Consider the following 22,822-nt stretch of genomic DNA (forward strand, 5'->3'; position numbering starts at 1 on the left):
GCCTGGTCTCTGCACCTACTGAAGCAGGTAGACCTGCCCGCTCTCCTCCCTTGGAAGAGAGAGAGCCTTTGTGAGCGGATGAGACCTGGGGTCAGGATCTGGAGGAGGGGCATACCTACCTCCAGCCAGTACAGTGCTCAGCGTTCACACCTCAGCCCTGCCTGCTAGGAAACGGGGGTGATGCCCACACTAGAACCCCAGGACTCTGCGCAGTCTCAGGTCAAGGAAGCCACCGAGTGTGCTGGTCTCCAGAGGAATACTGCACTGGCTGGCATGCCCTGTGCCACCCATGGCCTCTGGGTGAGGACACCACGGAGAGGAAAACACCCTAAACAGCAGGCTCGCTCAGCTACTGAAGCTGGCACCTGGGGGTGTTTGCCTTGGGCTGCAGGGAAGGCAGGACTCAAGCCAGCTGCCCACTTGGCTTTGTGGCCAGTGCCCAGAATATGTGAGGGGTGGGCCAGGCTCTGGCCCTCAGGGCAGTGGGCGTTTGGGGGTGGGTCTAAGGACTCCTATGCGGTTAGAGCCTTACTCTGGGTCAGCGCACCTCTCTTCTTGTCCTGATTTGTTGATCATACAGTAGCTATGTGCTTAGTGTTTCAAGGTCTTTGGGGGACTTTAAAGGGTGGAAGACAGACAAGGTCCGAGCAGTAGGAATCCCAGAAGCAGCAGGGTCGCCTGGAGTGAGGCAAGACACAAAGCAGGACTTCCGGAAAGAACCTAGGAATCTGGACTGCTAAGGGCGATTCTGTGACGAGGGCAGCATGGTGGGGCCGTTTCAGATGACCTGCTAGGACCTCTATGCCCAGTGACTACTGCTTAAGCGGGGGTCACCTGTGCAGACTGTGGGGTTGGGGCCTCTATACCTGTTCTGGCTCTGTGGAAGAGGGAAAGACTCAGCCTGGCCAAAGAAGGGGGTGCTATTGGAAGCCCAGCAGCGGCCCTGGGGCCTGCTCGGACGTCACCCACTCCTAGGAGCACTAGTCGGTCTGTGCTAACCTCCAGCAATCCTCAGCAGACATAGTTTGCTTCTTTATTCATTTAGCCATTTGCTGTGGAGCATGGTAGGAGTTAGGGGTCACTGGCGCAAACCCACATGACAGGGCCTGCGCAGCTTCAAGCAAGGCTGGGCATGGGGGCGGGGGTTCAGGATTCGGGCCCTTGGCATTCAGCTTCCTGGAGCGATAAGAAGACGTCCGCTTTACACTGCAAAGTCCCTGGGCTGTTGAATTGCCGCCGGCAGCTCCGCAGGTTCGGGGTCACCTCTTTGACACACAGGGCCTGGGTGGGCGGTGGAGGCTGAGGGCCCGCTCGTGCCCCACCGGCTCCCGCCACCCACCACCCGCTTGCACTCACAAGGCTTCTTAGGCTAGAGCGCATCTCCAAGCGTAGGGGTCCGGTTCCGACAGGGAGTGCTGGGGACTCTGAGCGTCGCGGGGACGGGAACCTGTGGAAGTTGGACAGCAGCCCCGCGGCGCGGCCCACCGAGTAGTGCTGGGGTCCCGCCGCAGGCTTGTACCACGCAAGGTTTGGCGGCAGGAGCAGCAAGAGCAGCGCCAGGGCGGCGGCCACCAACGTCCCACACTGAGCCATGGAGCTGTGCTGAGCGCAGGAGCAGGGGAAATGTGGCTGAAGTCTGTGAACCGGCCCGGCTTTATATCTGCAGTGGGGTGGGAGGGGGAGGCGGGAGCAGAGGCCTGGAGGAGGAGCAGGGAGGAGTGGCAGTGGAGCACGGGCTGTGCACGGAGGATCAGTGGGATCTCTTACACCTTGCTGGGCCTGAACACTCATGTCACTGATGAGCAGAGAGCCAATCTCTCCTTGCTGAAGTTTAACTGCCCTCTGAGGCTTACTGGCCGGAAGTATCAACGCCCTCGGGCGTGATGAGAGACTGTCTTAGGGTTACTATCGCAGTGAAGAAACAATCACAACCAAAAGCAACGTCAGGAGGAAAGGGTTTTTATGTGGTTAACATATCCTGTGTCACAGTCTACTGGAAAAAGCGAAGGCAGGAACTCAGGCGGGGAACCTGGAGGCCGTGGGAGAGTGCTGCTTCCTGACTTGCTTCCTGGTTTCCTCAGCCTGCTTTCTCATAGAACCCAGGACCACCCAACCCACAATGGACTGGGCCCTCCCAGATCAGTCACTAATTAAGAAATTTTCCACTGGGTACAGCGGCAAACGCCTTTAATCCTAGCACTTGGGAGGCGGGGCAGGTGGGTCTATAGAACAAGCTCCAGGACAGCTAGGGCTGTTACAGAAAAACCCTGTCTTGAAAAGAAAATTCCCAGGCTGGACAGATGGTTTAGTGGCTTAAAGCACTGGCTGCATTTCCAGAGGACGCAGGTTCAATTCCCAGTACCCACATGGCAGCTCACAACTGGAACTCCAGTTCCAGGGGATCACGTGTCTTCTGGACTCTGCAGATATTGGGGGAATGCATGTGGTGCACAGACATGCTTGCAAATAAAACAGTCACACACAAAAAATAGAAATTATAGGGGCTGGAGAGATGGCTCAGAGGTTAAGAGCACTGCCTGCTCTACCAAAGGTCCTGAGTTCAATTCCCAGCAACCACATGGTGGCTCACAACCGTCTGTAATGGGGTCTGGTGCCCTCTTCTGGCTTGCAGACATATACACAGACAGAATACTGTATACATAATAAATAAATAAATATTTTTTTAAAAAAAAATGTGAGAGTCAACCTTGTATAGCCCAGGGTAGCCTTGAACTCACAGAGAGCCCTCTGCCTGTCTCCTGAATGCTGGGATTAAAGATGTGAGGCACCATCGCATGGCTTTCTCTCCCTCTCCCTCTTCCCCTCCCTCCCCCCTCTGGTTTTTCAAAACAGGGTTTTCCCCAGCACTCGGGAGGAAGAGGCAGGCGGATCTTTGTGAGTCCGAGGTGGTGTACAGAGCTAGTTGCAGGACAGCCAGGGCTGTTACACAGAGAAACCCTGTCTCAAAAAACTTGGAAAAAAAAAAGGGGGGGGGGGCATGGAGAAAGCCTACCTAGGTCGATGGCATAAGCTTCCTACAGGACCTGCTGTTCCTACCTGGGAAAGGGGTTCAGGGAGAGCACAAGCTGTCGTGATGGAATTGTACCAGGGTGTCCTGACCAGAACCAGGGACTCTCTATGCCCAGGGTTAGTCGGGATCTTCTGATCTCCAGAGACTGGGCATGTGAGATGAGTGGAGCTGGTCCTGAGGTAACAGATCAGAAAGACCCAGAGTGAAGGCTTATAGTCATGGAGAGCCCTGACGTGAGCTGGGAAGAGAAAGACCTCATGAATACTCCCTTTTGTACAGGAAGATGCTTCAGACAGGGTGACCTAGAATGGTGGGTTTCCCCACAGAAAGTTCCTAGGAAAAGCATGGAAGGCACCCAGAAGGGTGAGCAGGCTGGGGAGGGAAAAACCAGCTAGGATGGACCAGACCTGCCAGCCCAAGGAGCTCCAAATCCACAGATCTTGACACCCCTCTGCAGCTCTTGGGTATCCTTGGGCTGAGTTGCACCCATCTCTATTCGTGCCAGTTGATGCCAGTGCCAGGCTCAGCATGCGAGAGATAACCGAGCGGTATGGAGCTGTAGTCTCTCAGAAGCACAGATCTGTTTCAAGTAGGAGTACCTCAAAGGCACTGTAGACTTATAGATGATACAGATGGCGGGGAGTCCTGCCCCTGCTTGGCCTGCTCTCCAGGCTGTTGGGCACAGGTGGTGTGCAAATGTGTTCACTGTCCATGGTCACTGAGTCTCTGAGGACTGTTATGCCCAAATCCACAATCCCTGCAAGCAGACAAGGAAACCAATAGTCCCGCATGTAAAAGCAAAGAGCCTTTATTTTAGTCAAGTTTGCAAACTCTGTCTCTTCGCATATCCAACGTATTGGAATAACCGGAGAGACCCAAGCTCAATTAGAATAGGATTTTATAGTGGTAAAGGTGGGGGTGAGGGGTTTCTGAGGTTTTAAGACCCCTGATTGGCTGACATTCATCTAGGGGTGTCTGGTTGACTGTGGGCTAGCAGGTGCTTCTATCTACAGTGCTTGGAATGTCAGGAATTTCCTTTCAATGGTCTGTTCTTGGGTGGGGGTTGGGTGATCTCAACTCCGTGGTTCCTCCTGCAGCACTGGAGGGTAAACAACTGAGACTCCAGCCTCCATTTAAATTCCTCGATGGCCAGAATCCTAGGTGATGATGGTTGGAAGAAGTAAAGAACTTCCTTTGGGTGGCCTGCCCGGACTTAGATTATCATGGCTGGCCCTCACAAGGACAAGGGGATGAACTGACCAGGACTCCCAGACACCACCCTAAATTAACTACCACCCAGGAGCTTATAGACACCCTGGGGCTGGTCTATTGTTCCCCTAAGAGGCTGAAAATCCCCAGCTGTAGGGAATAAAGAAGTTTGCAAAGGGCTGTCCCTCCCGAAGGCACCAGAGGACCACATCCTCCTACCCTAGATCTGGTCTTCAGTCTGAGGAAGACAGCAGTCTCCGAAGATCACCTGGGCATGACCAGTGCCTGCTTGGCCAGAAAGGCAGCTTTGCCCAGCTAGGGCTGGGGCTGGAGAGATCCTGGGCTTCTTCCAGGTTAGGGCAGCTCATGGGCTATGTGGCCCCTGCCAGTCCCCCAGCACAACACACCTCAAGGTCTCTGCCCAGCTTGGCCCTGCCTTAGTCTCCTCTACTTTTCCTGTTTCTGAGTGGTGACTCAGAGTATCATGAAGCCCTTGGCAGTTATTTCATCAAGATGCTTATTCATAAAGGTTTTCATAACAAAACACGCCGCAGCTGTATCAATATGTCAAGAAAGCAGGCAGACAGAGGCCTCCAGCAAGGCTGGGGACTTTAATGAGTTTTACTTATTGAATAAAAGTGTCAATGATGCAATGAAAAAACGAACAAACAGAAAGACCTCCTTGTTTCAGCCACAGGGAAGGCATCCTTGTCCCCAGTACAGAACCAGGGCCCGGGGACCACTGTGAGGAAGGGAGGGAAGGGGCGGAGCCTGGCCCGGGCTGGCAGAGGGAACGCAGGCCTCACTCCTTGAACTTCCACTCTTGGCGACACATGGGGCAGTGCTGCTGCACCTGCTGCGCGTTCAGCCACTTGAGGATGCAGTGCATGTGGAAGCAGTGTGAACACTGCCCCCACACCAGAGGGCAGTCGTCCCCAGGCACCTTACCTGTAAGGGGGCCGGGAGGGAAGATATTAGGACACAGGAGAGCATGTGATGAGCCAAGCAGGCACCTCCAGGGCATTGGAAACGGCACCAGCCCACAGGCAGAGCCTCTCATGCCTCCTGCATCAGGGGAGACCACACAGGAGTGTGGCCCAAACAGTCCCCAGACATGGCCCACGGCATGAAAGACCTACAGTGACTCCCTCACACCCTTCTGTGGAAAACTGACCTGGAATACCCAGAAGGTAACATTAAAATGGCCATGGTGCCAAGGAGTCCCAACCTGAGTAGGGAACTCAGGGAGACTCTTTTTCTGGACCCTCAAAATCGACTGCACCCTGGTGTCATGGGACAGCTGTTGAGGGGACTTGATCTCTCTCACCTGAACCCTCAGCTCTACCTTCAGCCAAAGCCAGGGGCACAGGCTGCAGGTTCTCACTCTGCAAGCCTGAAGTCTTCCTCCATGGAGAAGCCCAATCAGAGCCAGACAGAGTCCGTTTCACTATTAAAACTAATTAGGGGCTACAGGGCTGGCTCAGCAGTTAGGGCACTTGCTGATCTCGCCCAGGACCCAGCACCAGGTCCAGTTTCCAGCCGCGGCCCCAGGTCCAGGGAAGCCAACGCCCTCTTCTGGTCTCCACAGACACCGCATGCATGTGGTAAACACAGACGGACATTCAGGCAAAACACCCATACACATAAATAAAAACAGATTATTCTTTTTTTTTCTTAAAGTAAAATTTAAAAACAGGGGCTGAGATGGCATTGGCTGCTTTTTCAAAGGACCTGGGTCCGATTCCCAGCACCCACGTGCACACAACTGTCTGTAACCCCAGCTCCAGAGGACCTGAGGACACCTTCACACAGACACACACCAATGTAAAAACAAAAGGGGAGACTGGGAACGCAGCTCAGTTGGTCGAACGGTCGCCTAGAATGCACAAAGCCCTGTATTCTACCCCCGGGTTTGCACAACCAAATAATCCCAGCACTTGAGCTGGAAGCAGGAGGATGAGGAATTCAAGGCCATACTCAGCTACACAAGGATTTTGCAGCCAACCTAGGATACAAGAGACATGAGGCCCCATTCAAAAACAAGTATCCCCGGCTTCCTCAGACTAGAAACCCCTACTGAAGAAGGCAGAGCACAGGGCCACTATCAGCCTGGGTCCAAAGACCTAACTGAGCCTCACTGCACCCAATCCATCCTGGGGTACCAGTCCTATGTCTGTCACACTTGTGCTCAGCACGACGGAGCCTTTCTCTCTCTTTCTTCTTCCCTTTGTTTTGTTTTTCCTTTTTTTTTCTTTTTTCTTGGTTTTTCAAGACAGGGTTTCTCTGCAGCTTTTTAAGAGCCTGTCCTGGAACTAGCTCTTGTAGACCAGGCTGGCCTCGAACTCACAGAGATCCGCCTGCCTCTGCCTCCCAAGTGCTGGGATTAAAGGCTTGCGCCACCACCACCTGGCCCTTTGTTTTGTTTTTCAAGACAGGGTTTCTCTGTGTAGCCCTGGCTGTCCTAGAACTCGTTCTGACCCGCCTACCTCTGCCTCCAGAGTGCTGGGATTAAAGGAGTGTGCACCAGCCCAGCTCCTAACTTTAGCAGAGCTCTGCTTGAAATCACCGTTTTCCAATTAGACTTGGATCCAACTGGCTCACGAACAAGATCACGGAGCTGGTTCATCTACGGGTGGTCATGCGGAGGAGGGTGCTGTCCCTACAGGGCAAGCCGGAGCACTTGATGAGCGAGCTGGTGCACTGACGGTGATTCATGCAAGGATTGGTTAGCGCCTTGACGAAATTATTTTTTTTTTAATTAAAACACTTCTTTTTTTTTTTTTTTTTTTTTTTTTTTTTTTCGAGACAGGGTTTCTCTGTGGCTTTGGAGCCTGTCCTGGAGCTAGCTCTTGTAGACCAGTTAAAACACTTCTTGACAAGACTGCTTTACCTTAAAGCCCCCTGGGACCTGAAACAGATTTATTACAGCCTTGGTAACTTAATTTTCACAGGAATTTAATCTGTGAGAAACCTGGTGCTTATGGAATCTCTCCAGAAAACAGACTGGACCTGTCAAATACTCGTCACATTGACGTCAACTCCCTCCCGTTTAAACCCTCTGTGAGCCAGACTGAGTCTCCCACTCTGTGCAGCTAACGGCCCTGTTTTAAGAAAGCCTGGGTCTACTTCACATGGATGACTCTAAGTGCCCGGCCACCTAAGATGCTTTCTGACCGTCCCTCTGGTTACAGACCCAGCTAGGTCATCCAGGTTGTGCCCTGCAGCCCACATGTGGGTCACTTATGCAGAGGTAAGAACAGGCAGTTCTGTGCCTGAAGGAGGTGCTGATCAGCAAGTCCCAGAGAGTTCACAAAGCTCAGTCTGATGTGACAGACGTGCACACGAGCACTTGTCCTCTGACTCCCACACTGTGTGTGGCTCTGTTAAATAAAGATTCTTGGGGGGCCAGGCAGTGGTGGCGCACGCCTTTAATCCCAGCACTCGGGAGGCAGAGGCAGGTGGATCTCTGTGAGTTCGAGGCCAGCCTGGTCTACAAGAGCTAGTTCCAGGACAGGCTCCAAAGCCACAGAGAAACCCTGTCTCGAAAAATAAAAAAAAAAAAAAGGACTTAAAAAAAAAAGATTCCTGGGGGCTGGAGAGATGGCTCAGAGGTTAAAAGCACTGGCTGCTCTTCCAGAGGACCTCAGTTCAACTCCCAGCAACTACATGGTGGCTCACAACCATCTCTAATGAGATCTGGTGCCCTCTTCTGGCCTGCAGGAATACACTCAGGCAGAACACTGTATACATGAAAGACTGAAAGACAGACAGACAGACAGACAGACAAAAAGATTCTTTCATGCTTGGTTAAAAACACCACCTTCAGGTAACGCGGGTCTATTTAATAACAATTGCCACTTGTAGCATAGAGAGCTTGCAAAGAAGACCTGACAGCAGTCAGCAAAACAAAGGAAACATTTCTCTTATTTATAGACTTCAGAGGGGAGAAGTTTCTGAGCTCAGCAAATTAGTGAAGGTCCTATGCCCGATCCCCACTGTAGAAGCGACCACAAGGGTGATTTTGTTGACGAGGTTGGGTTTTTGTTTTTTTGAGGCTGTAAGTGTCTCACTATGTAGACCTAGCAAGCACAGAACTCACTACACAGACCAGGAATGCCTGGAATCGCAGACCTGTTCTGCCTCCTCAGTGCTGAGATCAAAGCCCCATGCCACCGTACCCAGTCTTCACGTGATTTCAAGACAAGACCAGTGGACGAGCCTGCACCCTAGCTGTTCTAGAAGTTGAGGAAGGAGAACTCAAAGTTCAAGACAGAGTATGTTGGAGCCAACCCTGGGAATACAGCTCAGTGGGAGAGAGCCTGCAGAGCACATGAAAGGGCCTGTGTTCAAGCCCCAGCACCATTAAATAAGAAACTGATTGACTGATTAAAACAGTATCCATCCCCTTCACACTTTTGGGAGTTCCTTCTCATTTTTCTTAGTGAATCTGCATTTGTGGCAGGCACGCCTCTTATCCCAGCCCTCGGAAGCAAAGGCATACGGATCTCTGTGAGTTTGAGTTCAGCCTGGTCTAGAGAGATAGTTCCAGAACAGCCTAGGCAACCTAACAAAACCCTGTCTCAAAATATGAAACAACAAAAATTTACATTTTTCTACTTAAAATAAAAATTAGAACTGTGTGCATAGTTGTTAATCATAAATGCTATAGATAAAAATCAATGACTTCCTAGGAATCACACAACTTGCTGGGCAGTGGTGGTGCACAACTTTAATCCCAGCACCCGGGAGACAGAGGCCGGAGGATCTCTGTAAGTCTGAGGCCAGCCTGGTCTACAGAGAGAGTTTCAGGACAGCCAGGGTCTCAGAGGGGGGGAAAGACAACTCACAACTTGTTGAATACATCAAGACGATTAACTCTTGGCTGATAAACCAGGCTGGGTGAGCAGGTGGGGGCACCTTTAATCCACTACTCAGGAGACAGAGGCAGGAGGATCTCTGTAAGTCTGAGGCCAGCCTGGTCTACAGAGAGAGTTTCAGGACAGCCAGGGTCTCAGAGGGGGGGAAAGACAACTCACAACTTGTTGAATACATCAAGACGATTAACTCTTGGCTGATAAACCAGGCTGGGTGAGCAGGTGGGGGCACCTTTAATCCACTACTCAGGAGACAGAGGCAGGAGGATCTCTGTAAATTCAAGGTCACCCTGGTTTGGAGATCTAACGCTCTAATAACATCAAGATGATTATAAGGTTGCTAGAACAGCTTGTAAGATGAGGCTCAAGTGTGCTCACAGTTTAAGCATCTACTTAAAATTTACAATACTTTAGCACAAAAATCCAGCAAATGTGACAATATGGAAACCATTGTCTGAACTTCAATTTGCTGTAACAAGTTAGGGGTATTTTGAGAAAATTCAAACTGAAAATACAAGTTTGAGGAGTTAAAAACAAAAGTGCTGGTTTTGTTTGTCTTTCTCTCTTTTTTTGCAGAGTCTCACTACGTAACCTCCAACTCGGAGATCCACTTGTTTTGCTCCCAAATTCTGATACCACAAGTGTCTGCCACCGTGCTAGACAGGATCTTTATAGAAAAGTGGGCTTCAAGAAATACTTTCTGTCAGCTTTCCTTCAGTAGATAGAAACTAAACCTTACAGTTTTGTTTTTCTTAGTTTTTCAAGACAAAGTTTGTCTGTCCTGGAACCTGGCACTATAGACCAGGCCGAACTCAATCTCAGAGATCCTCCTGCCTCTGCCTCCCTAGCGCTGGGAAACCGAGGGTTTCTAAGGTTGGTGGACACTCACAGTCTGGACAGCAGCCATTAAACGCCATCCTGCAGATGCCGCAGTTCTCATCATTGGCTACCCAGAGCCAAGTGGCCACACCGTTCCAGCACTTAATCTTCACCTTCATGGCGGCAGAGCCTGTGACCTGAGGGCAGAGAATTTCGGGGCTAAAGTTAGTCTGTAGTACTCCAGCACTTGAGCATTTAAATCGGGAAGCTGCAACAGAAGCTAGGCGCTTCAAGAGATCCGCGCTTCCTAGTGTGTTTTGCCATGATTTTGGAGATTTGCATCCACACAGTGGGGCGGGATCACACACGGTTTTAATCCCAGACACAAGCCTTTAATCCCAGCACTCGATCCCAGGCAGCAGCAGACCGACTAGACAGAGTTCGAGGTCAGCCCCTCCCCTCCCCAAAAAAGGAAAAAAGAAACAAAAACAAAACAAAATAACGCGTCCATGGAAAACGTCCAGCTTTTCCTTAACAACCAGTGCTTTGCTTTTAAACCTGAGCAGTCACAGTCACTAACTCGCTAAAGAGAAACCACGCCCTCGAGCAGACGAACCCGAACTCCGACCCGGCACAGCAGCCCCGACTGCCGGGGTCCCGAAGAAGGCGCCCCGTCCGCAGACGGAACGCGACGCCGAGGCCGCCCCGCCTTTTCCGGCCTCCGAGGGCGGGGCCCGGAGTCCCCGCCCACTCCTCACCCTCGCACCTTCGCCGCCTAATCACGAGGCGCCCCGCCCTTCCGTTGCCGCCGCGCGGGAAGGTATAAAAACGACCGTGCCGCGTCCGGCTCCTCACAAGCGGCGCCCGCTGTCCCCGAGCGCAGTGCGCAGCCGTCCGCCGGCCCCACGCGCGCCGAGACCAATCAGAGGCCGCCGCCGGGCCGCGACGCCGGAAGACCGGGGGCGGGCGCAGGAAGTGACGCTGCGGCGTGCTGACGCGCGGGCTCGATCCGAGGCCCGATTCCGCGCCCGCCATGGCCGACAAAATGGATATGTCTTTGGACGACATCATTAAGCTGAACCGGAGCCAGCGAGGCGGTCGCGGCGGAGGCCGGGGTCGCGGCAGGGCCGGCTCCCAGGGCGGCCGCGGCGGCGCGGTGCAGGCCGCCGCGCGCGTGAATCGAGGCGGCGGGCCTATGAGGAACCGGCCCGCCATCTCTCGCGGCGCCGCGGGCGGCGGCGGCAGGAACCGGCCGGCACCCTACAGCAGAGTAAGTCCGGGGTCGCGCGACGCCGACGCGGGCGGCTGCCCGGCAGCACGGAGTCCGGCGTGCGCCCCGCGAGTCCCCGCGGGGACTGCGGCGGAGGGGTGGGCGGGGGGCGAGGCCGCGCGGCGAGGCCCGGCCCCAGGCCGGGATCTTCCGGGACGCTTTGTCCGGTCGCGGTCCGGCCTCGTGGCGCCGGGCGCGGGGTGCTCTCTGGACTCGGCGCGGCGTGGGAGAGTGGCGGTGGGGTGTCGAGGGCGCCCGGGGCGAGGCTCACGAATCTCTCTGTCCTCACGGTTTCTCCTGCAGCCGAAACAACTTCCCGACAAGTGGCAGCACGACCTCTTCGACAGCGGCTTCGGGGGTGGCGCCGGCGTGGAGACGGGTGGGAAGCTGCTGGTGTCAAACCTGGACTTCGGAGTGTCAGACGCGGATATCCAGGTAGGAGACCGGAGCCGGTCGCGTTGCGCGTCCCGTACAGATGTGCGGTCCGGAACCCCCTCCCGGTTGGAGCCCACCTACCCCGGGCTGCCCCGGGGCCAGCCACTGTCCCCGAGTGACTTCACCTTAGAGAAAGTAGCATTTCTAATAAGTCAGGCTGCGGGAAGGTAGCCTGGTGTGTCCCTGAAGGCGAGCGCTGTGAGCTCCTGCCTCTGCCAGGACTTCCAGTTTCTAACGGGCACGGGCTGCCCGGTGTGACCGGGGGTGCCTGCTTCTCAGATGTCGTTCTTTTGGTAGCGAGCTGATGAGAGACGGAGTTTCCCCCAGATAGATGTTTGGCTGCACTGGGGTGCGTGGTGTCTGTGTTGTGTGCGATACAGCCTGAAGCCCTGTGTTTTATTTAACCAGCGACTCTTCCTGGGTCTGGGCAGAGGGCATGGCCCTCATACTAGCCGTTGAAGTCTTTTCTTGTTTTTTTTTTCTTTTTTGACTGGACCTCAGAGGCATTTCTATAGAGTTTTTGGGAATTAGTTTTGGAGATGGCTGGGTCGGGGTGCTGGGCCTTTCTGGGTTTTATTTCTCAGAGCCCAGCCCTTTGGCCTTGCCATGGGAGGTTAGAACATGGCCAGTGAGCACTCACAGTGTCTCAACACTTTTTTTAAGGTGGTTTCTGGCATCCACTGGAAACCGCTTTTGGTGACCTCCACTCCCGCTGTGTGCCTGGGTTCCCTCTCCAACTCCCAGCCTGCCTGAGGTCAGGGCAGTTTCCATGGCGCGTTTGACTTCAGACTTTGCAGCAGGCTTGAGTAGGAGGAGAGGGAAAGGTGAGCCAGAATCTGCCTTTGGGGGAGGGGCTGGGATCAGGGCTCCCAAATTCAGGGGGCCCTCTGAGCTATCTGCTCTGTGGGAACTGCCCTTGGTTTTGCTCTTGGCCTCTGCTGTTTGATGAAGCAGCCATTATTCGAGTTGTAATGCCCTTGCTGAGAGAGGTAGTTCATAATCTTCTGCTCTGTGCCAGGGCTTTGGGCTTTCCTCACCAGCATCATGGTGCAATCCCAAAGTGGGCAGGAACCCAGGTGCTCATGAAAGTTGTCCCTCTTTCTCCAGTGTCCCTTCCCTCACCTCTTCGCGTCCACTGCCCTGCCCCTTCCCGGGTGGCTGTCAGTAAAGCACCCTCAAAGCACGCATGGTCAGTCACAGCAACTTAATGAGCCACTCGAAGGAGCAGGGCTCACGACTTCACTGACCGCTGTCCTTTCCACTTCCCAGGAACTCTTTGCCGAATTTGGAACGTTGAAGAAAGCAGCAGTGCACTATGATCGCTCTGGACGAAGTTTAGGGACAGCAGACGTGCACTTTGAACGGAAGGCAGATGCCCTGAAGGCTATGAAACAGTACAACGGTGTCCCTTTGGATGGTGAGTGTGGGGCTGGGCCCAGGACGCCTGCGGGGCTTATGGAGTTTGGGGCTGGCACCTCTCCCTGTAGGAATATGGGCTGCCCCTGTGGCTGAGGACACTTTGCATTTGCCCCTTTGTCTCTCTCTTCCATTCTGCCACTTCTCATGCTGCCCCACACATCTGGACCAACCTCTTGTGAACCCCCATCCAGCAAGCTACATCCCTCCCCTCCTTCAGCTCCTTCCGGAAGATTCACTTCTGTGAAGCCTTCTCAGAACCGCCATAGTACAACCTGAGTGCGGGGCTGTAGTCGTAAAGACAAAGGTACCTGTTCTTCTTCCGTCAGGTCACCCACACCTGTCCACCCATGAGCACCCTGGACACCTGACCAAGCAGCCCTCTTAGCTTGAACTGAGAAGGAGTGAGGAGGTGTTGGTGGGGTTATTTATCGCCACTTTATTTTCCCACCAGACTCTCCAGGCCGTATATACCTTGTTGGGGGCACTGGAGACACACAAAGGCCCTTTCCAGAGCTTGCATGGAGACCAGGGTGTGGTGCCCTCTGTATCAGCTTCAGAGCCTCTGGAATGAGACTTCTTGTGTTCTTTTTACCACAGGCCGTCCCATGAACATCCAGCTCGTCACATCACAGATTGACACGCAAAGAAGACCAGCACAGAGGTAAGTTCTGGGCCCTTGGGGATGGGGAAAGGCTGTGGGTTTGTGATAATGCCATCCACAAAGCACAGATAGATTAGAGTTATGTTTTCTTTGTTAGCATAAACAGAGGTGGCATGACAAGAAACCGTGGCTCTGGTAGTTTTGGTGGTGGTGGCACCCGGAGAGGAACCCGTGGAGGCAGCCGGGGAAGAGGTAGAGGTACCGGCAGGAACTCAAAGCAGCAGCTTTCTGCTGAGGAGCTAGATGCACAGCTGGATGCTTACAATGCCAGGGTAAGTCCTGGGGCTCAGAGAAGACTGGGTGGGGCTGAGTCACAGCCTGTGGTAATCTCTTGAAGCCAGAAGAAACAAGGGCTTCCTTAATGAACCTCTCTCTTTCAGATGGACACCAGTTAAACAGCCGAGCAAATCCACACAAGTAACAGAACCCAGAAGCTTCGTCCGAGATCCCTAGAGAGGGAGGGTTGGCAACTGGACTGTGCAGACAATGGTGGATTTGTTTTTGTTTCTTTTTTCCCTCCTGTTTTAAAATAGGATCTAAAAACTCAATGTAAAGGCTTTTTTTCTTTTCTTTTTTTTTTTAAATTCTGAAACAGACCTGTTTTGTACCGAGTTATTTTTGGGATAAATTTTACTGGTTGCTGTTGTGGAGAAGGTGGCGTTTTCACCTTTGCCATAATAAACTAGAATTGTGTGTAGAACTGGAGCTGTCTGGTCCGTCCTGCTGTTAGAGTCCCTGTCACAGCTGGTGTGAAGTGGAGTCCATGGCTGAGGCCTCTGTTTGCTTCCCTGCCATTCTAATGCCTCACTCATGATCGGTGGGAAGACTGCAGAGCAGCAGCACCTTCTGCCCGGAGCTGCTGTCCATTTGCCGGCACTGTGAGGTGATAAGGAGATAGGGGGCGACCTGCTGTATGGTGTCTAGAGATGTGACCCATAAATTCTTGGGCTGCTCCTTTGCCTTATGGTGTTTCAGAGAAATATGGTTTTGGCTTTGAACCTTATGTATTTCTTGTTTTTCTGTCTTGTTATTTTGACAGGGAACAAAGACCAGATAGGGTGCTTCTTTACTTGTTAGCAGTCAGTCCTTGGAATCCTTGGGTGATGGTAGTTGTAAGACCAAAATCTGAGGATGCCCAGATCTCATGTATGGTGGCATAGCGTTTGCTTAGAGTCTGTGCACATATTCTGGAAGGCTTTTCAAGATAAGCTGTATTATTTAGGGAGGACAGACAAGGCTCAAATGCTTCATTTGGGATATTTTTTGTCATTCTTTGGCTCTGGAGACACCTGTAAAATAATAACTAATGTGATTTGAGGCAGAAACCAATTTTTAAGAGGGTTGGGGTTAAAGATAATAGTACCTTGGGCTGCGTGAGCGGGTTGAAAAGCAGGACTTTGAGGAATAGAGCTGAGATGGGAGAACTCGAAACTGTCCTTGTATTGCTGCTGGGGATAAATGGAGGACCAAGGGTGGGTGGACATCATGGGGTAACAAGCCTCAGAGCTTTTTTTGGGGGGGAACTGGGTTTATGTGTGTAGCCTTGGCTGTCCTGAAACTCTTGCTCTGTAGACCAGGCTGGCTCAACTCGCAGAGATCCTCTTTCCTCTCTGCCTCCCAAGTGCTGGGATTAAAGGCGTGCATCACCACCGCCCAGCTGAAGCAATACTTTTAAGGACTGCTGGAGCTGTTGCTTCAGTGAGTCATGTGGGATGGCGTACACATTGTCCGGATGCATGTGCACACTTGTGTGAACAGAGGACAACCTTAGGTGTTCTGCGGGAGCTATCCACTCTTCTTTTGACAGGGCTTCACTGGGATTGCAAGTGCATGTCACCACACCTTGCTTTTTTATGTGGTTTCTGAGGATTTCAGGATCTGAACTCATCCCATATTCCTCACGTTGCCATCTCTGCTTTCAACTTGAGGTAGCTGGAGGTAGGTCTCAGGTGCCAATCAGGTAGACGTGTCTTCAGTTTGATCTTTGTAAGCAAAGGTCTTGCAAACCACCTGGGCCAAGGTAGTCTTTCCTCTCAGCATCTAGTGTTCAGTCTTACAAAACCTGCAGTATTAGATTCAGTGGTACATGGTATATTCAGAAACCTCTAACCCTGGTTCATGGCTCAGTGTCTTGCAGCAGGACCTTCAAGTAAATGTTGTTTCTTCCCTTTAGCTAACTAATAGTTTAATAGACAAAAAATGAGAAATTGGATACAGTGTAACAAAGATGGGAAAGCTGGAGTAAATAAAGGCAAGGCTTGGAATTGTTTCTGTTACCTGTTCTGTGGTCACAGTGTTTTCCAGGGACCAGGCCTATGCCTTGGACTCTTGAATATCCTGTAGGAATATCTCCTCCCTCCCCAGAATCAGTTATAGAGTCTAAAATTATTCCTGTAATCCCAGCACTCGGGAGGCAGAGGCAGACAGACCTCTAAGTTCAAAGCCAGCCTGGTCTACAGAGTAAGTTCTAGGACAGTCAGGAAAGAAACCATGCTCTGAGAATTGACAGTCCTCTTGCCACAGCCTCCCCAGTGCTGGGAATCCTGGCATGTATGACTCAATCAACTTTTGAGAAGCTGTAAACTCTTCCAAATAGTTATAGCATCTTAGGTTTTGACTTCTTGAGCCTTGCCTCCCTGACCTGCTGTGTGGAGTCCAGGCTGGCCTTGGCCTCAGCGGCTGGCGTTCTTGTTAGTGGTACGGAGTTGGGTGTCCAGTGGGATGAGGAGTGGATTTGTTGCTGAGCCCCCTGATGCACGCTTGCTGGGATCCCAGCCACTTGGGAGGACCACTTGAACCCAAGACTTCAAAGTGTGTCTGGGCAGTATAGCGAGACCTTTTTTTAATTCTAAGTAGATATCATAAATGTCTGTGTTGAAGTTGCGCAGATCATAGCTCATCACACCTCGTTTCTATCGTTGAACGTCATTGCTATAGTTTAGATCTGGAGTGTCTGCCTAAGACCGGTATTTTGAAAGCTTGGCCCCATAGTGCTTTTAAGAGTGGGTAGAACTTTTACATTTATTTATTGGGTGTGTGCACATACATTTACACACATTCTACTGCATATGTGTGATCAGAAGTCTTCCATCCTGTGGATTTTAGCAATCAAACCTCAGGCTTGACGAGTGTCTGCCCATTGAGCCAGCTTACTGAGCCCTTTCTGCCTCCTGCAACTGTGACATCGGCTTCCATTGTAATGAACTGTGCTGTTGGCAGGACCAAAGAAACCTCCAATAGCCAAAAATAGTCTGTTCTTTCTTAGAGGAGTGATTCTTTTTGTGAGATAGTAACCCATGTTGTAATTTTAGGCTGGTCTTGAACTTCACAACAATCCCCCTGCCTCAGCCTTCTGACTGCTAGAGCTTTAGGCATGAGCTACCTTACGATGCTTGTCCTAGAAAGTTGATAATCTCAGTCAGATATGTTTCTCATAGAAATGAAAAATTTATTACAGTAGTTATGTCATTAATGTGTGTGATTAAATGCATGTGTTCATACACATGCATGAACTTGTGTTCATGCATGCTGGAGCCACAGGGTGACATCGGGTGTCTCCTTCAATCACTATCTTTTTTATGCATGTGTTTGGGGCTCTGTGAGTTTATATGCACCACGTATGTACAGGAGCCCTTGGAGGCCAGAGGAGGGTATCGGGTTTTCTGGAATTGGAGCTAGGTGGTTTTGTGCAGCTATTTGAGTGCTTGTTACCACATCTTCTATCACTCAGGCAGAAGGAGATGGTGCTCTGATTTCGAGGCCAACCTAGTTTACATGGGGAGTTCCTGATCAGCCAAGCTTCATAGAAAGACCCTGTCTAAAAAAACAAAAGTGACCATGCCCATCTTTTTTTTTTTTTTAAGATTACATGGAGATGGTATATGCACATGCATGCAAGTGATTATGGAGGCCAGAAAAAGAACCCCTGGAACTGGAGTTGCAGGTGGTTGTGAGCTACCATGGGTGCTGGGAACTGAACCTGGATCAAGCGATGTTAACCACTGAGTCATTTTTATAGCCCCTGCCTTTTTTTATTTTGGTATAGAAACTCACTGTGTAGTCCTGGCTGCCTAGAACTCAAAGATCCTTCTATCTCTGTCTCCTGGATGTTAGAATTAAAGGGTGCGTACCACCATGCCTGGCTTTTAATTTAAAGTCACACTTCCGTGGAGGGGGACCACACATGTCCCCAAAGTATACGTGTGGACCCCAGAGAAAACTTGAAGCTGCTCCTCTCTCCACCATGTAGGTCCCAGGTTTGGTGGCGAGTGCAGGTACCTACTGAGCATCTCGTATGCCTGCTGCCGCATGGGTGCTGGGATCCTCGACTCAGGTCCTCGTGCTTGTGTGGTAGGCACTGTGCTGTCTTAGCCATCTCCCACTCTGTCTCGAGTCTCCCAGGCTGACTTTGAACTCCCTGTATAGCTGAGTTTTCTATATGTAGTAGGTAATCGGGACTAAATTTGGGCCTCATGCATACAAGGCAAGCATCTACTAAGGAGCTACATCCAGCCTCACTTACTACTTTGGATCCTCCTGCTTCTACCTCTTGAATGAGGGCATAAATTATGTCCATAGTAATTTATCTAATGCTAAGAATTAATTGCCCCGGTTTTCTGTTTAAAATTTTAAAGCTGATTATTGTGTGTGGGCATGCACATGTATGCGGAGTCACTTCTCTCCTACATGTGGGTCCCAGGAAACAACTCAGGTCACCAGGCTTGTGTGGCAGGTGCTCGGTAATTGTGAATATTCTAAAGTTACTGTGTAATTTGATGTTCATGCTTACAGAAAAATAATAGTGCAGAGAGTTCTTGTGTAACTCAGACATTCTATTGTAGACTTTTGCCATGTGCTTTTTCTCTTTCTATCTGTGTTTTCCAGACAGGGTCATTTTCTAGCCTGGATGAGTAGGTTGAATGAATCTTTTTGGAGATGGCGTCTTTATAGCCCAGACTCACTCCACCTGCATCAGCCTCTGTGCCACACTATACCTGGGACTGCCTCTTCCTTTTTTCTCTCTCTTCTTGAAACAAGGTCTTAGAAGCTTTAGCTCAGGCCTTCCTGGATAGACTAAACTTGATCACGACATTACGGATATAAGCAATCTCACATAGCTTCACTGGATCATTTATATCAAACTGGATTTTATTGTTCAAATAGCTTTATCTCTGGTCTCTAGGTCTCTGACATGACTGTCTATGCCACCGTGCTCCAACGACACCTTTAGTAATTCCCTTTTTGTTAAAGATGCTGCAGACCCACCTTCCATTTTCCCTGCCCAGACCTGGAGCCACCATTTCTCCAAGGAACTCCGACTCCCTTAATGGAGACGAGCATCTTGCAACCAGTATCTGAACACTGGGTCCTCCAGCCAGAGCTCGGAACCCTGGGTACTAACACATGTATACACTACTGTGTTTCTCTCTGTAGTGTCTAGTCGTGTGTACTGTTGAATAACCATCAGTCGCCACTAGTGTTTGTGACTCCCAGCACCCCAGGACCTGGTCCTCTTACTTGTGATTTCTTAGCATAGCAGGGAGAAGTCTGTCTCAGATTCACTTTGTTTACTTACACGATTCGGTGCTTTAAGTGTGACCCCAAACTCTCAGCACTGCTTGCCAGTCCCTCCCTGTGAGCATCTGCTAACCAGACTACAGTGTGTCCTGACGTTTTTGAGTTTTAGCTTTATTAGGATGTAGTAAACGTACTGATTTCGAGAGTTGTCTGGGTATGGGTGTAGTGGCACACACTTGAATCCCATGACTCAGGAAGCAGGCGGGAGGATCTCTGAGCTTGAGGTCAGCTTGGTAAACATAGCAAGTACCAGCACTATATAGAGAGACCCTGCCTCAAGAAACAAAAGTCGGGGAATAAAAAGATGGAGGTACATAGTCAGTTTGTAGAGCCAGCATACGTGAAGTCCTGGCTTGATCTCCAGCACCACATAAACTACCAGGTAGTGAGTGTAGTCCTGTAATTCCAGCACTAACAAGATACAGAAAGGAACTCAGAAGTTTCAAGGTCATCTTTGGCTACAATAGGGGATTTAAGGTGAGCATGATATCTGCGAAACCTGTATCAATAGTCATTCAAGCTGGGTTTGGCAGCAAGGATTATAATCTCAGCAGTCAGGACACTAAGGCAAGGTTAGTCTGGGCAATGTGGGGAGACTCAAACACCATCCCCTAAAAGTCAAAACAGATGGTCTCTCTGCCTTTCTGATCTTCCTTACTAGTTAATTTATCACAGTAGCTGTATTGTTTCAGCTCCATCCTCATGTTTGCTATTTAACATTACACACAGCAGCAAAGCACACACAGCTAACTAAAGCAGGTGCACAGCTCTGAAGAATCCTGAGCAGTGGAACCTGGGCCTTATAAAAGGCTTTCTGCAATTGCCTGTATCAGATACCACTCTATTCAATCAGAAATGGCAAACAAAACTGGTATAGTAGCCCAGGCCCTTAATCCCAGCACTCAGGGGGCCGAAGCAAGCAGATCTCTGAGTTTGAGGCCAGCCAGGGCTACATAGTAAAATCCTGCCTCCAGAAAAGAAAAGCCGACAAATCTGTACTTCTGTAGATAGGTTGTCCCACAGGATAACCAGCTGTGGGTAGCCAGCCACGTGTTTGCTTTGCTTTGCACTCAACCTGAAATGGCTACCCTGGTGTTCCCTTGCAAGAGCTGATCCGTGTCTGCTTTGCAAGTGCCCAATTCATGACTCATTGGCAAGTTTTTGTTTAGTTTGTTTCTGTGCCAGCTTTCTCTAACAATGTTAGCTTTTCAGGAATTATATAAAGTTATGTCACTTTTATAAATTTGTAATTTATATGATTTACCTTTACTGTTATTGACTCTCTGGTGCCAACTGGCCAGCCATTTGTTGGAAAATAGCAAATAATAAGTCATTAAAGATTTTTAAAATTTTCTTTTGTGTGTGTGTATGCGCCCATGTGCATGCATGCAGAAGTCAGGGGAGGATGACAGGTGCCTGGCTGTATCACTCTGCCTTGCACCTTCAAGACAGGGTCTCTCACCCAACCCAGAGCTAGGCTGCTAGCCAGCAAACCCCAGTGATCATCCTGTTCCATTCCACCCTACTCCTAAATCAATCCCCTTCCCCATGGCAAGCAATAAGGTAACATGTACATGTGTAGCCAAGCTTTTTTTTTTTTAATTCTATTTAAAAAAAATATTTGGGGCTGGGCGGTGGTGGCACACACCTTTAATCCCAGCATTTAGGAGGCAGAGGCAGGTGGATCTCTGTGAGTTCGAGGTCAGCCTGGTCTACAAGAGCTAGCTCCCAGACAGGCTCCAAAGCTACAGAGAAACCCTGTCTCAAAAACAAACAAAAAAAGAAATCTTAAAAAAAATTCACTTCTTAAAATTTGGGAAGTAGACAACCAGGTAGCTTCAGGAAGCCCCCAAATCTAACCAGATTCATCAACACCCTTGTGTAATTAGTAAGGACTGCTTAGAGCAGTCCAGCTAGCAAGCCAAACTCTGCAAGAGGCAGATACCAGAGAAGACAGTCTCCACCTTGTTGAGCTCATGCTGGGATGGTGTGGACTTTCAGTGACTTTGAGTCACTTCTGGCCCTGTCACCCCCTTAACCTATCCTCCTGTAAGTAACCCCAGTAAACCTCAATGTTCAACAAGCTGGACTTTGGGTATCCTTAATTTGGTATATCACTATTGTTTGGCTTGGTTATTTAGGTCGTTGGTTGGTTGGTTGGTTTTTTTTTTGAGACACATGGTTTCTCTGTGTAGCCCACCAGGCTGGTCTCAAATTCAGAGATCTTCCTGCCTCTGCCTCCTGAGTGCTGGGATTAAAGGCGTGCGCCACCACCTCCTGCCTAGCTGTCACTGTTATTTTTTTGCCTAGTCATCAGGGAATAGCCCCCTTGAGAAGAGTGAGGAGTGTCCTTGTTGGAGGAAGCGCATCGCTAGTGTAGCCCTTTGAGGCTTCAAAAGTTCAAGCCATGCCCAGTTCCGCTATCTTTCTGCTGCCTGTGGACCCAGAACAGAACTCCTAACTACTGCCGCATCGTGTCCCTCTGTGCCACTATCCTCCCTGCCATGATGATAATGAACTAAACCTTTGTACTGTAAGACAGCCCCAATTAAATGCTTTCTTTGCTAAGAGTTGCCATGGTTTGTGGTAAGGAAAACTGATTGAAATGTAACATGAAATTAAATAAATAAATTCTTTTAAAAAAGTTGCAGTGGTTTAGTCTGTTCACAGCCATAGAACAATGGCTAAGAGTAGATGGAATGTCTTCCCGGGAACAGTGATACACAGTGGGGCAGAAGAGCTCCCGCCACTGCAAAGGGACTGCTATTCAAGCACGAGGACCTGAGTTCAAGGCTCCAGACTATAACAAGTGAAAACACAAGCCCAGGTGCAGGGTGTCCATTCCCAGTCCACTGCCCTGAGGACTCCCTGGGAGTTGCCTCAGTCCGGACTCCACCTCCAGGAAAGCCCGCCAAGTGGTGACCCCTCCCCAGGGAGGGTCAGGACCACTCCCACGGGCTATTTAGCCCCCCCATGAACTTGTGGTCTCCCGGTTTGATATGGTCTCCCCTTCTCTCTCTTCCCCTCGCCAAGCTTTCCTGGTGCCATCCGGGAGCGCTGCATTAAACATGGGCATCTTTTATTCAGTCTGATTGGAATTATTTGCATCAGTGTAGAGTCTCATCTAAGAAATATTCCTAACAGTATGCACTTGTAATTCTAACACTAGGGAGGCAAAGACAAAGATTTCTAGGGCTTACTGGCCAGCCAGCTAGCCAAATGTTCTCACTTCCAGGCCAAGTGAGAAAATCTATCTCAAAATAAAAAAATAAATAAAATTAAAAAAAAAAAAGGCTGACAGTGGTAGCGCACGCCTTTAATCCCAGCACTTGGGAGGCAGAGCCAGGCGGGTATCTGTGAGTTTGATGCCAGCCTGGTCTACAAGAGCTAGTTCCAGGACAGACTCCAAAGCAACAGAGAAACTCTGTCTCGAAAAACCAAAACAAATAAATAAATAACAAGAAGAAGAAGCAACAAATCCACAAAACTGAAAGTTGACCTCTGGCCTACAAATGTGCACACACACT

The 22,822-nt window shown here is 50.4% G+C and overlaps 3 protein-coding genes across 6 annotated transcripts; 1 reads left to right on the top strand and 2 right to left on the bottom strand.

Annotated features, from left to right (window-relative positions):
* Nucleotides 1–1,019: 1,019 nt before the first annotated feature.
* Npb (neuropeptide B) lies at nt 1,020–1,613 on the bottom strand. Of its 2 annotated transcripts, XM_038327192.1 has the most exons (2): nt 1,357–1,613; nt 1,020–1,281 (listed from the first exon to the last, which is right to left on the bottom strand). In XM_038327192.1, exons 1-2 carry the CDS (start codon nt 1,591–1,593, stop codon nt 1,147–1,149), a joined length of 372 nt encoding a protein of 123 aa, XP_038183120.1. In that variant the 5' UTR covers nt 1,594–1,613; the 3' UTR covers nt 1,020–1,146. The 2 variants fall into 2 exon arrangements, with proteins under 2 accessions (XP_038183120.1, XP_041910909.1); XM_042054975.1 differs by having other exon boundaries at nt 1,020–1,613.
* Nucleotides 1,614–4,822: 3,209 nt separating this feature from the next.
* On the bottom strand, nt 4,823–10,832 carry Anapc11 (anaphase promoting complex subunit 11). Of its 3 annotated transcripts, none has more exons than XM_038327986.2 (3): nt 10,700–10,832; nt 10,004–10,130; nt 4,823–5,188 (listed from the first exon to the last, which is right to left on the bottom strand). In XM_038327986.2, the coding sequence occupies exons 2-3, from the start codon at nt 10,110–10,112 to the stop codon at nt 5,043–5,045; spliced, it is 255 nt and encodes an 84-aa protein (XP_038183914.1). In that variant the 5' UTR covers nt 10,113–10,130; nt 10,700–10,832; the 3' UTR covers nt 4,823–5,042. The 3 variants fall into 3 exon arrangements, with proteins under 3 accessions (XP_038183914.1, XP_038183913.1, XP_038183915.1); XM_038327985.2 differs by lacking the exon at nt 10,700–10,832 and adding an exon at nt 10,550–10,680; XM_038327987.2 differs by lacking the exon at nt 10,700–10,832 and adding an exon at nt 10,514–10,666.
* Nucleotides 10,833–10,838: 6 nt separating this feature from the next.
* On the top strand, nt 10,839–14,423 carry Alyref (Aly/REF export factor). Its single transcript, XM_038327984.1, has 6 exons — nt 10,839–11,203; nt 11,507–11,638; nt 12,908–13,055; nt 13,655–13,718; nt 13,816–13,990; nt 14,099–14,423. The coding sequence occupies exons 1-6, from the start codon at nt 10,967–10,969 to the stop codon at nt 14,111–14,113; spliced, it is 771 nt and encodes a 256-aa protein (XP_038183912.1). The 5' UTR covers nt 10,839–10,966; the 3' UTR covers nt 14,114–14,423.
* The last annotated feature ends 8,399 nt before the right edge of the window (nt 14,424–22,822 follow it).

Source organism: Arvicola amphibius, chromosome 4 (assembly GCF_903992535.2).
Source record: "Arvicola amphibius chromosome 4, mArvAmp1.2, whole genome shotgun sequence".
Classification (NCBI taxonomy): Eukaryota; Metazoa; Chordata; class Mammalia; order Rodentia; family Cricetidae; genus Arvicola; species Arvicola amphibius.